The sequence below is a fragment of the Mauremys mutica genome, chromosome 1, assembly GCF_020497125.1.
Source record: "Mauremys mutica isolate MM-2020 ecotype Southern chromosome 1, ASM2049712v1, whole genome shotgun sequence".
NCBI classification, from domain to species: domain Eukaryota; kingdom Metazoa; phylum Chordata; order Testudines; family Geoemydidae; genus Mauremys; species Mauremys mutica.
The window spans coordinates 149,182,517-149,198,183 of record NC_059072.1 but is presented as its reverse complement, the minus strand read 5'-3'; the positions used below and the strand labels follow the sequence as shown (position 1 = coordinate 149,198,183).

At 47.6% G+C, this 15,667-nt stretch overlaps 1 gene segment (V, D, J or C); it reads right to left on the bottom strand.

Annotated features, from left to right (window-relative positions):
- Positions 1–13,696: 13,696 nt before the first annotated feature.
- On the bottom strand, positions 13,697–14,235 carry LOC123356337. The segment is given in 2 exon segments: positions 13,697–14,083; positions 14,178–14,235. Coding segments are annotated over 2 exon segments (369 nt in total).
- Positions 14,236–15,667: the final 1,432 nt, after the last annotated feature.

Below are 15,667 nucleotides of genomic sequence, written 5' to 3'. Positions count from 1 at the left end.
TTAAATTGGGAAGATAACTCAACTAGGCCGTGTCCTTTTCCCTGGGCTCTTGAGTCCAGCAACCCCAAAATCACCCACAGTCCCAAAAGTCCTGCAACCCAAAAGTCTCTGTCCTGGGTCAGTGCAGCCCCAGAGTTCAAGAGTCTATTTGCAGGGGTTCCCCCCCCCCCCCCCCCGCCAGCCTGGGTAGAAATGGGCACCTTACGTGGTCCAGAGCCGACTGCCCTGCCTCTCCGTGGGATTCTGCTCCCGCCTTCCCCATGAACTGCTCAGCTCTGCTCCGCTCTGCCAGCTGCTCTGCTCCACTAGTCGTCCTGTGAACTGCTCCAGCCTTCCCCACAAACTGCTTGGCTCCGCTCACTCCATGAGCACTCCAACTGTCCCACAAACTGCTCCGCTCTGCCAGCTGCTCTGCTCCGCAATATAGCTTCAGGCTCCCCCACTAGTTGGCACAGCACTCAGCGATATCAGCTCAGTAATTTTAGCTCTTTAGTGATTTCAGCTCATAGTAGGGGAAGCCCCAGTGCTGGTGCACTATTAGCCCAAAATGAGTTCAGCTCAGTAACCTGTAACTTAGGTTAAGGGAATCAAAAATCAGCTCTGATATTCAACAGTGGAGAGAGGAGGAGGAGGAGCAGCAGCAGCAATTGGTGCATCTGGCTCACACAAGGCACCCACACCACCAGGTACAAACACCTGTCCCCAGCCTCTGTCAATTCACTGGGTTTTGGCACCCACATCCCTTGTCTAGCGAGTGCTACTTAATTGATGGTGAGACTCTCTGTCATAAAGCAGTCTCATAGTTCCTCATTCACATAATCAGGGTGACAACACTTTATTCCTTCTGCCTCAACAACAAAAGAAATTGGGGATCCCAGAGCTGTCAAAATAACCATCCCAGGCTGCCATGGTCTATACTAGGCAGAGTGGGTGTGCAAATGCAAACACCTGAAATTCCTTTCCACACTCCAAATAATTCACCACCAGATGTCAGGGTAGAGCTCATCCTGACTCTGCTTACAATGCATTTGACAAGAGACACAGGATTTTATGAGTGCTTCAGTTTGAGAGTCCATCCCTGGCCACCAATACACATACCTAAGTCGTTGTTTGGTTCTGACAATTCCTTGATGAGTATTGTGTGCCAGGTTTATGAGTTTTGACTGTAATTCTTCTGGAACAAGTAGCCGGAGCGTACCTCATAGCACACAGCCATCGAGCAAAGAAAGTTCATCCTGAACTCTAAAATAAGGCAGCAAAACTGGGTCAAGGTTTTTAGGGTTACTGGGCCATCTGTTTGTCAGAAATTGCTGTAGTTTGGTTGAATTGGACATGCTGAACAAGCTGCTTGAAATTGTTCTCTTGTAACTGCAGTAAGAGTGCTTGTAATATGCGCAACTACTACATCCTCATCTTCTGGTGAACCATCTGGTGAAGGCAAAGGCAGGTGAGAAAGGCAATCAGCTACCTCATTTTTGTTTCCAGGCTTATATTCCTGGTCTTAATTGAAAGAGAGTAGTCTTGCAGACTGTCATAAACAGATAGTTAAGGGTTAATGCCTCTTTTACCTGTAAAGGATTAAGAAGTTCACCTAGCCTAGCTGACACCTGACCAGAGGAACCAATGGGGGAAACAAGATGTTTCAAAAGGAAGGAGGGAAGTTTCCTTTTTTTAGAGTCAGTTTCAGTTTCAGCCGGAGTGAAAAAGATCAATGAACCAGCCTCTTATCAGAGTAGTAAGTTTTAGAAAAAAATAAATAGGTTTATGTTTATTTTATTTTGTAACTTGTCTTTGTGCAGTTAGGGGAATAATCAAATTTGGGTATTCTTGTGTGTACTAAGGTTCTTCCCCAGGGGAACATTCTGTGTTTTAAATCTGTTGTCTGTGAGCTCAGCTTGTATGCTGTCTCCCAGAGGTTTTTTTCTTGTACCTTTCTTTTCTTTAATTAAAAACCTTCTTTTTAAGAACCTGATTGATTTTGTCCCTGTTTTTTTAGATCCAAGGGAATTGGATCTGGACTCACCAGGGATTGGTGGGGGGAAAAAGGGTGGGGGAAGGAGTAATTCTTCCTTGTTTAAAGATCCAAGGTGTTTGGATCAGTGTTCACCAGGGACTTGGTGAAGAAGTCTCTCAAGACTATCCAGAGAAAGGAATCTGTATTTGGGAGTGGTGGCAGCAAAACCAGATCTAAGCTGGTAGTTAAGCTTAAAAGTGAAAATGCAGGTCCTCATATCTGTACTCTAAAGTCCAGAGTGGGGCTGAAACCTATGACACAGACCACCTAGCAATACAATATCCTGCTCTTCCCAGTCCTTTCGTGGTGAGCAACGTTGTCAAAGGGCTGTGGTCTGTGCGCAACTTGAATGTGTGGCTCCACAGGTAAGTTCTCCATTTTTCAGTAGCCCAGGCACAAGCAAGTGCTTCTTTTTCAACTGTAGAATATTTTCTCTCAGCATTACATAGTGTTCTTGAAGCAAATGCAACAGTCCTGTCTATATTGTCATCATGGAGTTGTGTGAGGACTGCCCCAGGTCCATAATCAGAAGGATCAGTGGTTACAATTGTGGACAATGCAGGACTGAATAGTGCAAGTACTGGACTATGTACAATCAAGTCTTTCACCGTTTCGAAACTAGCTTGTGCATCCGTTGTCCACACTAAGGTTGAACGTCTCTGTAGTAATTCTCATAATGGTTCAATGACAGAAGCATAATTGGGAATGAATTTTGCATACCAGGAGGTAAGACCCAAGAAGGAACGTAAGGTTAGCAAATCTGTTGGAGGAGGATCATTTGAAAATTGCCAGGATATGATCAGTCCAGCCTGTGAAACTGTATGCCCCAGAAAGGAGAATTCAGTTTGTCTAAATTTGCATTTGGACCTATGGAGCTTGAGGCCTGCTTTGCCGATGCAGTTTAATACAGACTGCAGGTTATTGTCATGCTCCTCAGTAGTATTTCCAAACACAATAATATCATCCAAATAGCACTGAAATCCATGTTGATTTTTCAGAATCAATTACATCATTTTTTGGAGGCACTTGGGGCTGATGTGAGACCATATGAAACACATTAAAAACGAAATAGTCCCTCATGTGTAATAAAAGCTGTGAGGTCTCTGATGTCTTCATGCAACATAACCTGGTGGTATGCACTCTGCAAATCAAGAGTAGAAAATGTCTTTGCTCCATGGAGTTCTGCAAATACTTCTTCTATGCGAGGAAGAGGATGGCTGTCAATCCCAATAGCTTTATTTGGCTCCCTTAAGTCCACAAAAAGGCAAATGCCTCCACCCTTCTTCTGCGTCACTCCTATAGGTAGTTCCGAGGAGTTAATCTAATTCAATAATGTAATTTTGAATAAGTTTTCTAAGTTCCTCTGAAACAGCTTCCCTGACTGAAAATGGTAAGCGCCATAATTTCTGTTGTACAGGCATCACATTATTCCGCATTTTAACTTTGTGCAGAAACACATAAGCACCGCCGAGTTTATCCTCAACCTGGTGTTGGGTCCCAGCTGAAACTGGTGTGTGTATCGCAAGAGTGCTTTGCTGAGGAAGATCAATTCGTCCATTAACTACCCTGAGATTTAAAGCAGCCAATAAATCTCTGCCAAGGATAGGAGAGCCTTTGTGGACAATATAGAACTCTGCAGTTACACAGCAATCACCAAAAGTAACTATTGCTGCAGGCAGACATGTACTGGAATGTGGTTTTTCAAACAGTACACCACCTGAAGTTTGGGGTCAGTAAGAGGCACATCTTTAAAGTAATGCAAATAAATGGAATCAGGTAGTATAGATACTGATGAGCCAGTGTCCAACATTAGCTGAATAGAGTGTGATTTGCCTGAGGGTAGGGTGGAAATGTTTACAGTTCACTTTATCTATTCTGTATCAGAGGGGTAGCCGTGTTAGTCTGGATCTGTAAAAGCAGCAAAGAGTCCTGTGGCACCTTGTAGACTAACAGATGTATTGGAGCATGAGCTTTTGTGCATCCGACGAAGTGGGTATTCACCCACGAAAGCTCATGCTCCAACACATCTGTTAGTCTATAAGGTGCCACAGGACTCTGCTGCTTTTATCTGTTCTGGAATATGTGCAGTAGTGATTTTGTCCACACTCAGCACAGTAACATCTGGTATTGTAACTTCATGCACCTGTTGATTGAACTGGCTACTGCAACATACTTTAGCAAAATGCCCAATCTTTTTGCAATGATTGCACTGAGCTACTTTTGCTGGACATCCTGTATAGCTTACAAGATGTTGTGGGGATCCACAGCGAAAGCATGCTTTTACTGTATTTTGCATTTGCTGATTCAGTGGCGTTTTATTAGTTTTCCTCTTGCAATTGTTTCTCTGCAGCGATAGTGAACTTTTCTGCAAAGGATTCACAGCGTGGACTGTGCCTTCTGTATCTTTGCTCATTATTTTGGCTTCAACTGTTGCTGACTCAATCTGAGTAGCAATGGTTATTGCTTTTTCTAGTGTAAGTTATGGTCCTAGAAGCAAGCGTTCTCTTACACGAAGCATGGTTGTTTTCTCGATGAGCTGGTCTCTAATCATCTCATTTGCCATATTCCCAAAGTCACAAGTTACAATCAGACTCCTCAGGGAAGCAATATACTGCATTATGGTCTCCCCTGGTTTCTGCTCACGCTGGCAAAATCTGTAGCGATTAGCTACTACATTCACTTTTGGCACAAAAAAGTTCTTTAATGCAGTAAGTGCAGTCTCATATTTATCATCTGCCCTTCTGCTCCAAGGCATTGGATTAGCAGAGCACGCTTTCTTACTTCAGAAATCTCTGTAGCATTGATTGAAAGCAGATACATCTCAAACATATGGATCCAGACAGTAAAACCAATTGGAGGCTCACCAGGGCTTTGCAGAAAGGGTGTGGGTAGGTTCAGAGGCACAACATCCATCCTCGTCGCCATTTTTATTTTTACAGTGGAAACCTCTTTACCAAGCTGCTGCTGCACATTCTGTAACTCTCACACAGCCTCCTCAACTCCTCCCCCCTCTTTCCTGTTTCCTGTCCTTTCAGACTCCCAACATCCAGTGCTCCCAGATCTGATAATTACAAGCCACAGATGGGTAAACATCTTACCCATAAAAAGATTAAAAATGGGGGTGTGACGAAGTGGGGTGTTTTCTTGGGGGTTTCTGTGTTTTCCAGTGGTTTGCATGCACAGGGGGTGGGACTCAGTGTCCCTAGGTGTTACTGGTTTAACGAGGTGAGGGAAGAGGGAGTTTGTTGTTACAGAGGACTCGGGGCCCCAGCCGATGGCCTGGAAGATGGAGACCCCAGTGACTGGTGACCTGGTGACCCGGCTCAGGAGACACAGACAGTTCTGGCCAGTGGGAGGACAACGGGCTGCAGAGAGAGGACCCCGGTGACCTGACCAGCCGGTTCTAGCCAGAGGATTGCTGAGAGGAGAGGAGACCCAGGTCTTCCTGTTTACGACCCTGTTTACCTGGAGAGAAGACAATGGACAGAGGCGGGGCTTGGGCCCGGGGATATCGGAGGCCCAGCTGGGAAGCAGGGGGCGATCGGAGCTGGCAAGGGGAAGCAGGCAGAGCCAACCTGGACGCAGGGGCACTGGGATGTGCTGTGATTGAGAGAGGCCAAGTCTGAGGCCCAAGAGTTTCCTGTGCTGTGTTCAACTCTCAATAAACCCTCCTGTTTTATGGTGGCTGAGAGTCACTCCAGTCTAGAGAACAGGGTTGCATGAACCCCTTCGGGGGTGAGGAGGCCCAGGGGATCCAGAGCGCGTGGACTCCCTGAGGGGGCCCACGGCAGAGGCAGACGTGCTAAGGCTCAGAGAGGTGCGGCTCCAGAAGGTGGAGGGGCCTGATCCCGAGAGAGAGTGGACCCCCGAGAAGGGCTGTCTCACTGACAGGGGCACCCCCCACGGACCGCACGGGGCCAAGAGTGGGCACGATCTGTGAGTCTGTGAAAGGGGGAATGTAGTAAGATGAGGCCCTGAAACATGAACCCTTATCAGAGGCCTGGTATGAGGCTGAACTAAGGTAATGGTGTCACGGAGTCCCCAGGCGATGCTCTGGAACTGCTCCCCACAAATCCAGTCAGGACTTTGGGGAGCCTCCTCTCCCTTGGAGCAGAATGTCTTCAGGGCAGGAAGCTCACATGTAGCATTCAGCATGTGCCCCTCCGTGTGCTTCCCACAGCGAGTCCACCCAGTCGGGGTCTTGGGGAAGCCAGAGGGTCCTGCACCCCCACCTTGCAGTCAGACGTGACTCTCAGCCAGCCAGTAAAACAGAGGTTTATTTAGATGACAGGAACACAGTCCAAAACAGGTCTTGCCAGTACAGACAACAAGACCCCCCTTAGTTAGGTCCATCTGGGGCCCCAGGGAAGCCACAGCCTCACTGGGAGGCCCAAGCCTCCTCGGGGCTCCCCTCCATTTTCCAGCCAGCTTCCAAAAACTCCCAAACCCCCTCCAGCCCCTCCTCTCTGGGCTCTGTCTCTTTCCTGGGCTAGGAGGTCACCTGATCTCTCTGTCTCCAACACCTTTAGCATCCCCTTGCAGGGGGGAAGGCCCTGGCCATTAGGTGCTAGGCGACAGAGGGTCGGCCAGAGCTGAGGCCCCCACATATTCATAGGGAACATTAAAACCAGTCCCACTTCCTCACACCTGGTCAAGACTTTGCTAACATAAAGCAAACTTAAGCTGTGAGCCAGAGGCGGGCCCTGCTCACAGAAGCTGGCAAGGAAAGGGCTGATGCTGCAAAAAGAGACATACCTAAAATGTACTGGACAGTAGAGATGCCAGAACACTCCAATACTTGCACATCCCACACACATAACAAGGAACAAGCTGACCTATCCTAAGGACAGGGGCAAAAGGGTAATATGATGGAAAGAGTTGTTTTGTTCAAACCAACATGTACAAAGTGAGAGGCGGCACCTTGCTACGTAGAGGGGTTGCACCTCAATGCATCAAGAAAGATGTGTAACTTGTTTGTACCTGTGTATAAGACTACATCCCTGGGGCAGTGTCTCTGTTAGCCTAGGGGGCAGTGGAGTGTCTCGCCACTGACTGAGGTGTGTCCATTGTCAGGGAGCACATATGTACTAGCAGAACTGTAGACATCTGATCTGGGGAGCTAGAGACTGTGTTTCATTTGACAATAAACCTGGCCAGGTGCCTTCATACCTTATCGGAGTCTGTGGTCAGTGGGGGTTCTCTCGGGGTCTGCTGTTTCAGCTATCTGGGCAGCACACAGAGGGAACACATGCATGCAGACAACTCTTATCAACATTGGATAGAGCAGAGCACCACACCGTTGGCGTCTGACAACAGTTGCTATATCCACTGTGCTCTCTCCCTCTGCCCTGTGTTGCACATGCAGGAGATGGTTTGGGACTAAGTCACATTCTTCATCTCCAACCTGAGTTCTGTGCTACTAACCCACTCAGACCTGTAGGATGTTCCCACACAAGGTATTTCCTCCTAGTCACCCTTGGTTCCTGATTGCACCAGGAAGTGCAGAGGGCCTTGGACATCCTGCAGGCACTCCCAGCCTTACCATGAAATATGGAGGTGACTACTTCACAAATCTGCCCCATGTACCTGAAAAACAAAAGGGGGATGCCCCATGAGGTGATGAACTTCTTCAAGGATCCTGAGTCCACCTGGGTGGCTGCTGAAGACAGTGGCCAGCAGCCCCATTAGCAGAGAGAGGAGCTGCAGCATCCCCATGTCCCTCTCCATGTCTTCACAGGGAGGTGTCTGTAGGTGGGTTGCAGAGTCCAAGGGAGGAAATGAGACTCACACTTCCTTGTGTTGTTAGAAGTGTTGTCAGAGTGCTACCGGTGTGGTGCTCTGCTTTATCCAATGTTGATATCACTCGGCTGCATGCGTGTGTTCCCTCTGTGTGCTGCCCCAGCTCTTCGAAGATAGCTGATGCAGCAGACCCGACGAGGACCCCCAATAACCACAGAGTCTAGTAAGATTCAAAGTCACGTCGACTAGGTTTATTGCGACCTTGGACACAATTGCAGTTCCCTGTAGGTTTCTTAGCCCAATTCAGGGCATACTAAGAGAAAGTGCCTCTTGGCAATGGACTCAGCGCAGTCAGTGGCAGGACTTTCCACTGCCCCCTCGGCTGGACAACGAGACTGCCCCAGGGATGCATTCTTATACACAGGTACAAACAAGTTACACATCACACCTGACGTATTGAAGTGCAGCAAGGTACAACCCCTTTACGTAGTAAGGTGCTGCCTCTCACCTTGTACATGTTGGTTCGATCAAAACAACTCTATCCATCATATTACCCTTTTGCCCCTGTCATTAGGATGGGCCAGCCTGTTCTTTGTTATCTGTGTGGAATGTGCAAGTATGTGAATGTTCTGATATCTAGTGTTCAGTACCTTTTAGGTACGTATCTTCTTGCAGCATCAGCCCTTTCCTTGTCAGCTTCTGTGAGTAGGGCCTGCCTCTGGCTCACAGCTTAGCTTTGCTTTATGTTAGCAAAGTCTTGACCATTACTTTATTTCAGGCCTCAGGCCTCATACCGGGCTTCTGATACCAAGGTTTATATCTTAGGGCCTCCTCTTACTACACCTTGTATGTAGGAAATAGGTTTTTGCCAGAAGTAACAGTGTTGATAAATGTATTAAGCTCAGTGTGCCTGATGTTTGTGTGTAACACTCCCATACTGACAGGAGGATCTCTGCCCACCTGGACAGTAGAGGGAATTGTTAAACCTTGAGGAACTCAGGCACATTCCAACTCCTAGAGGACAGTGCCAATTTCTTGTGCACATACCACACACGCGCTCACACACACTCCTGTGTTCCCACAGGCTACCTTATGCAGTCTGTCCTGCCAGGCATTGCTGCACTGAGAGGTCACAGGAAGCCTTTTTGTATGCTGTCCCATTATCCCATCATGTGCAGTGCATGTGCTATACTTGGCAAAATCATGCAAGGTATGTAGATATGAGGATTTGGGAAAAGACATGAGTTACACAAAGAAAAGAGATCATGTTATTATTCTGCCATAGCAGAGCTAGGACATAATGCTGTGCACAAAAATTGTTATTTTTTAACATCTTGTATAAGTTTGGTAATGGCCCACCAGAATTATGGGTTTGGCTGAATTGAAAATGATATCCTATAGAACCTGTAAACAAAAGGAAACAGGCAGCTTTCCTTGGTTCATAGTTGCTCGGTACATGGGACCACAGCAGATATTCGTGGTGATGGGGACTGTCACAGGACTATCAGTGATTCCTGAAATTGTGGTATATTTAAACTGTGTTTAAAATTATAAGCTATCATTTTAAATTTCAGGGGGGTGGGGTTTCCTGGTCCTGCTTGCAGGCTATGGTGCTCTGTAGGGAAGCATGTGATTTGAGCCTAGCAACAGTCAAGCTGCAGCCAGCAAGCCTAGAGTAAAGTGGATGAAGTTGTACCTCTCTGTCTTTAGGGAGCAGCCCGTTTTATCTCTCTCTGTTTTTGAGTTCTTGTGTGGTGGTGTTCTGAATTCTAAGAAATAAAGCACTGTTATGTCCAATCAACCAGCAAGAATATTTATTGTATTTATTTAATTTCTCTGTGTTTAGGCTATGACTGTAACAGTAATATAACATGTGGATTGTCACACTCACCCTAGGCTGATAGAATAACCTGTCTGAACCTTGGAGATTGCCTTCATTACAGGTTTGCCTCTGAATGGTCGGCTCTCTGCTATGAAAATGGTTTCTGTTCATTAAATGTGGTACTAAAGGTTCTTGATCGACTGTTATTGTTCACTTCATTTCCAGCATCCTGAGCACTAGTGGGAAGACACCATTCCTGACATTCCTCACAAAGATTCCTCAGAAATCTTCTCTCTATGTAGGTATTTCTTGATTGTGATCAAATTACTCCTTCACCTTCCCTTGGATAAATTAAATAGAATGAGCTTTAGGCTACGTCTGCATTATGAGATAGGGATGTGATTCCCCCACTCACACATACTTGGGCTAGCTTTCCTCAATCTAGCATGGATGTAAATAGTAGTGTAGCTGTGGTAGCACAGGTAGCCAGAGTTCTGGCAGTACAAACCCACCTGAGCCTCATGCTTACATACTCGGCGCAGCTAAACTATGCCTTCGCTCCCACTATCCTTGCCATTGCAGCTACACGGCTATTTATACTCACTGTAGTACAATGGGAATGAGTGCAAGTATGAGTAGCCAAGCAGGAGAATCACACCACTAGCATTAGATGCAGCATTAGTCTCTCTTTTAAGGCAGATTTTCCAGACCCTGAATTATTTTTGTAGAGCTTTTCTGGATCTTTTGTTATATTCCAATACTTTTTTTGAAATGTGGGCGCCAGAACCAGACTCAGTATTCCAGTAATGGTTTATCCAATGCTGTATACATCTCACTGCTCCTACCCCATATTCCCCTGCTTAGACATCTATGACTCAGCAATCATGAGAATAAGTCCATTAGAGTCAGATAAGGACAGTCCCAGAAACACAGTCAGACTAAACTACAGAGGAGCGAGGGCTGGGTCACTGATTGGAGTTGTGTGTTTAATCTAAACAAATAGGAAAAAAATGAAGAGGAAAAAAAGGGAAAGTGAGGGAGACGGAGAAAAGGAAATAGAATGAGAGAGAATAGGAAAGGAACAGAAGGAAGTGGGGAAGCAAGAAAGAAAAGTACAAGTAGTAGAAAGATGTGTCCAATTTTGAGAGATCAACAGTGAAATCCTAGCCCCATTGGAATCAATGTTTTAACTCAGATTGTTATTAATAGAGCCAGAGTCACTCCCTAAGTGTCCTTCTGACTCATAAGCGCACACAGCTCCCTCCATCTCCTCCCCTGTCTTTGTCCTGGGTTTCTGCTGGCTGTCTCAAGGCAGGGGTGAGCTGGAGCCGGTTCGCACCGGTTCGCACGAACTGGTTGTTAAATTTAGAAGCGGTTTTAGAACCACTTGTTAACTGGCTTCCCTGCGAGGGAAGCTTTGATGGGCTCTGGCTGGGAAGGGTGTAATTCCTCCTCCCGGCCGCAGGGGGGCGCTGCGCTGTGCTGCGGGAGCCATGTGGGCTGCCTCCTGGCCCTGGGGCTCCTGCTGCTGCCTGGTGAGTCCCTGGCTGCTCCCAGCCGCTCCCCGCCTGTGAGTACCTGCATCTCCTGCCCACAGCCAGCCCCTGCCCCTGGCACAGCCCCTGCCCCCCACAGTCACCCCCTGGCACAGCCACCCGCAGCCAGCCCCTGCCCCAGCCAGCCCCAGCCAGCCCTAGCCTCCCGCAGCCACCCTCTGCCACAGCCCTTGGCACAGCCACAGCCCCTGCCCTAGCCAGCCCCTGCCACAGCCAGCCCCTGCCCCCTGGCACAGCTGCCCGCAGCCATTCCCTGGCACAGCCAGCCCCTGCCACAGCCATCCTCTGCCCACAGCCATCCACAGCCACCCTCTGCCCGCAGCCAGCCCCTGCCCACAGCCGCCCGCAGCCACCCCCTGCCACAGCCACTCTCTGCCCACAGCCGCCCGCAGCCAGCCCCTGTCCACAGCGGCCCACAGCCACTCTCTGCCCACAGCCACCCACAGCCAGCCCCTGCCCGCAGCCGCCCCCTGCTAGCCCCTGTCTGCATCACCTACCCACAGCCAGCCCCTGTTGCAGCCAGCCCGTGTCACACTCCCTGCCTCCAGCTAGCCCTGCCCCACGCCCTTGTCTGCAGCCAGCCCCATGTCCACTGGTGCCCTGCAGTTCTCAGTAACCCACACCAGAAAGGAAACAAGAAACAGCATGGTTACATCTACGCAGCAAATAAATACATAAATAAATAAATAACCTTGGCAGTGAGTCTCAGAGCCTGGTCCAACTGACTCAGGCTTGTGGGGCTAGTGCCATAGGGCTAAAAACTTCAGTGCAGATGTTCCCCTTAGGCTGAAACCTGCAGTCCAAAATCGAGCCAAGCCCTGAACATCTACACTGCTATCGTTCAAGATCCAACAATCTGAAGTGGAGACATTTTTACCCATAAGTGCTTATAGACTCATAGACTTTAAGGTCAGAAGGGACCATTATGATCATCTAGTCTGACCTCCTGCGCAATGCAGGCCACCGAATCTCACCCACCCACTCCTGTAACAAACCCCTAACCTATGTCTGAGTTATTGAAGTCCTCAAATTGTGGTTCGAAGACCTCAAGCTGCAGAGATTCCTTCAGCAAAGGACCCGTGCCCCATGCTGCAGAGGAAGGTGAAAAACCTCCAGGGCCTCTGCCACTCTGCCCTGGAGGAAAATTCCTTCCCGACCCCAAATATGGCGATCAGTTAAACCCTGAGCATGTGGGCAAGACTCACCAGCCAGCACCCAGGAAAGAATTCTCTGTAGTAACTCAGATCCCACCCCATCTAACATCCCATCATAGACCACTGGGCATACTTACCTGTTGATAATCAAAGATCAATCACCAAATTAATTGCCAAAATTAGGCTATCCCATCATACCATCCCCTCCATAAACTTATCAAGCTTAGTCTTGAAGCCAGGTACGTCTTTTGCCCCCACTACTCCCCTTGGAAGGCTGTTCCAGAACTTCACTCCTCTAATGGTTAGAAACCTTCATCTAATTTCAAGTCTAAACTTCCTAGTGTCCAGTTTATATCCATCTGTTATTGTGTCCACATTGGTATTAAGCTTAAACAATTCCTCTCCCTCCCTAATATTTATTCCTCTGATATATTTATAAAAAGCAATCATATCTCCCCTCAGCCTTCTTTTGGTTAGGCTAAACAAGCCAAGCTCTTTCAGTCTCCTTTCATAAGACAGGTTTTCCATTCCTCGGATCATCCTAGTAGCCCGTCTCTGTACCTTTTCCAGTTTGAATTCATCCTTCTTAAACATGGGAGACCAGAATTTGCTCGTCACTGGTTCTCTCTGTCCATCTCAGAGACTCAAAGCATATGAGAAGTCGTCTCCAGAGATCCCCTCACATCTCAGTCTTGGTGAGGAGTGTGTGCTTTCTCAGCTTGGGATTCTGGGCCTGCCTGCCCCACTGTATCCCCATGGTCACTCAGATAGTACCTGGGGCCCAGAGGAGCGGTGCTGAGAGCAGGAAATGTCTCCATCTGGTGGCAGATTTCTCCTGCTCTGGCTCCTCTATGCTCTATGTTTTCTTCTCACTCTGCTTCAAGGGGAGTGAGAGGGAAGAGCAAATACACTTCTTAGTGGAGGGGAAACTCTATGGTGTCACTGAACAGGAGAGACTTACCAGTTTCCCACATCAATCCGCACTGTACTTTCTTCCTGACCAGTTTCATGGATGTCTTTGACACTGGTGTCTTTGCCCCTTTCTGCTGGATGACACCTTCCTGACATTAACACAGAAATGAGAGTTCCTCCTGAGGAATGATGATGGGGAAGACAGCATCAGAGGAGAGGACGCTTGTATTTACATAGCACACTACAGATCTTAGGTTTGAACAGGGTGGATACTATATCTGTTATTTAAACTACATTTCCCTACTGCAGTTCACTGTTGTGATGTTATCTCTCTCCCTGTATGTATCTGTGTGAGTGAAGGTGTATGTCTGGCTCTTTCCTGAACAAGAAAAAGAAACCAGAAAAAACACAGTTTCTAAATTAAAACTGTAGCTGGTTTTGAACTTGAACTGATCTTGAACTGAAGAGTCTGCACAGTTGGTGTTATTCCATCTCCTTCCTGCTGGATAACTGATCAGTTTCCCGGCAGCCTCTTTGTTTCTGAACTAGGGGTGGTTTTTGTCACCATCTCCACTCTAATCTCTCACTGTGCTCTTACTGCAGGTGCAGTAGATGGTCTGGGACTGAGTCACATTCTGCATCTCCAAACTGAGCTCTGTGCTACTGACCCGCTCAGACCGATAGGATGTTCCCTCCTGGATTATTTTCTCCTGGTCACCATTGGTTCCTGATTGCACCAGGAAGTGCAGATGGCCTTGAGTATCCTGCCGGTACCAGCTCATCCAGAGGTAGGTTGTGTTCTTCAAGGTGCAGGTCACTGACTGTGACACTTCTGGCCTCACCATGAAATAGGGGGGTGACTGTTCCACTAATCTGCCCTTTGCACCTGCAAGACAAAGGGTGTCACAATCAATAGGTGAGAAACCTCCCCAGGGAACCTGATCCTACCGGATGGCTACTGCAAGGAGCCCAGGCCTCACCTGAGAGGGTAGTGGCCAACAGCACTATTAGCAGAGAGAGGAGCTGCAGCACCTCCATGTCCTGTCAGCATCTGCACTGGGAGGTGTCTGGGAGGAAGGGGGTTGCAGAGCCTGGGGGAGGGGAGGAGTGTAGTAGTAAATAGGCGTGGCCAGAGGTAACACTATTGATAAATGTGCTAGCTCAGCGTGCCTGTTGTTTGTGTGTGACACTCCCATACTGAGATCAACCACTCTGGCCCCCCCGGACAGTAGAGGGAATTGCTAAAGATTGAGGAACTCAGGCACATGCCATCTCCTAGAATACAGTGAGAATTTCATATGAACACAGTACACAGATGCACTTTGTCCAGTCTATCCTGTCTTGCAGTACTGCACTGAAGAATCCACCATGACAAAGGTAAATTGTTCCAATGGTTAATTACTCACTGTTAAAAAATTATGCCTTAATTCCAGTCAGAATTTATGTCACTTCCAGCCACTGGATCAGGTTATGCCTATCTCTGCTAGATTGAAGAGCCCATTATCAAATATTTTCCCTATTATAGATACTAATAGACTGTAATCAAGTCAACGCTTAACCTTTTGTTAAGATTGAGCTCCTTGAGCCTATCATTATAAAGCAGGTTTTCTAATCCTTTAATCATGCCTCTTCTCTGAACCCTCACCAATTTATCATCACCCTTGTTCAATTGCAGGCACCAGATTAGGCAGGTAATTCCAGTAATGGTCTCACCTCTTTACACATCATCGGTAATACCACCTCCCTGCTCTTACTCTATATTCCCCTGCTTAGACATCCATGGCTCAGCAATCATGTGAATAAGGCATCACAGTCAGGTCAGAACAGTCCCCAGAGACACAGTGAGACCAAACCTCAGGGCGAGGGCTGGGGTCAGCAACTGGATGTGGGGGTTTAATTTAAAGAACTAGAAAAAATGAAGAGAAAGAAATGGAAAGTGAGAGAGCTGGAGCAAAGGGAATAGTGAGAGAGAATGAGAGAGAATAGGAAAGAAATGGAAGATAATGTCAAGGAAGAGAGAAAAGTGTTCGTAATAGTGATCAATGTCCAATTTCAAGAGACCAACAGCGAAATCCTGGTCCCATTAGGGCAAAACTCCCATTGCTATTAATATAGCCAATTACATCTCAAGTGTGCAACATGCTCACTGATCTGGTGTGGGTGTTCCTGATGATCCTTACACTCCTTCTGGAGACAATGTATGTTCCAGACACTTCACCTTGGAAGTACACCCCTGCATTGTCCTTTCAACGTCTAGGCACACACAGATGCCTCTATTTCCTCCCCTCTCTCTGTCTCTCTGCGATTTTGCTGGCTGTTTCAGGGCTCTGTGTCACTGTGCAATGCTGCAGGCACAGTAATACACAGCTGAGTCTGACTGTGAAAGTTTGTTCCATTTTAGGTCCCAGTTTTTGTTGCTTCTCTGGGCTGTCAAGAACTCGGCTGTGAAGTTCACCAGTTGGTCTCCATA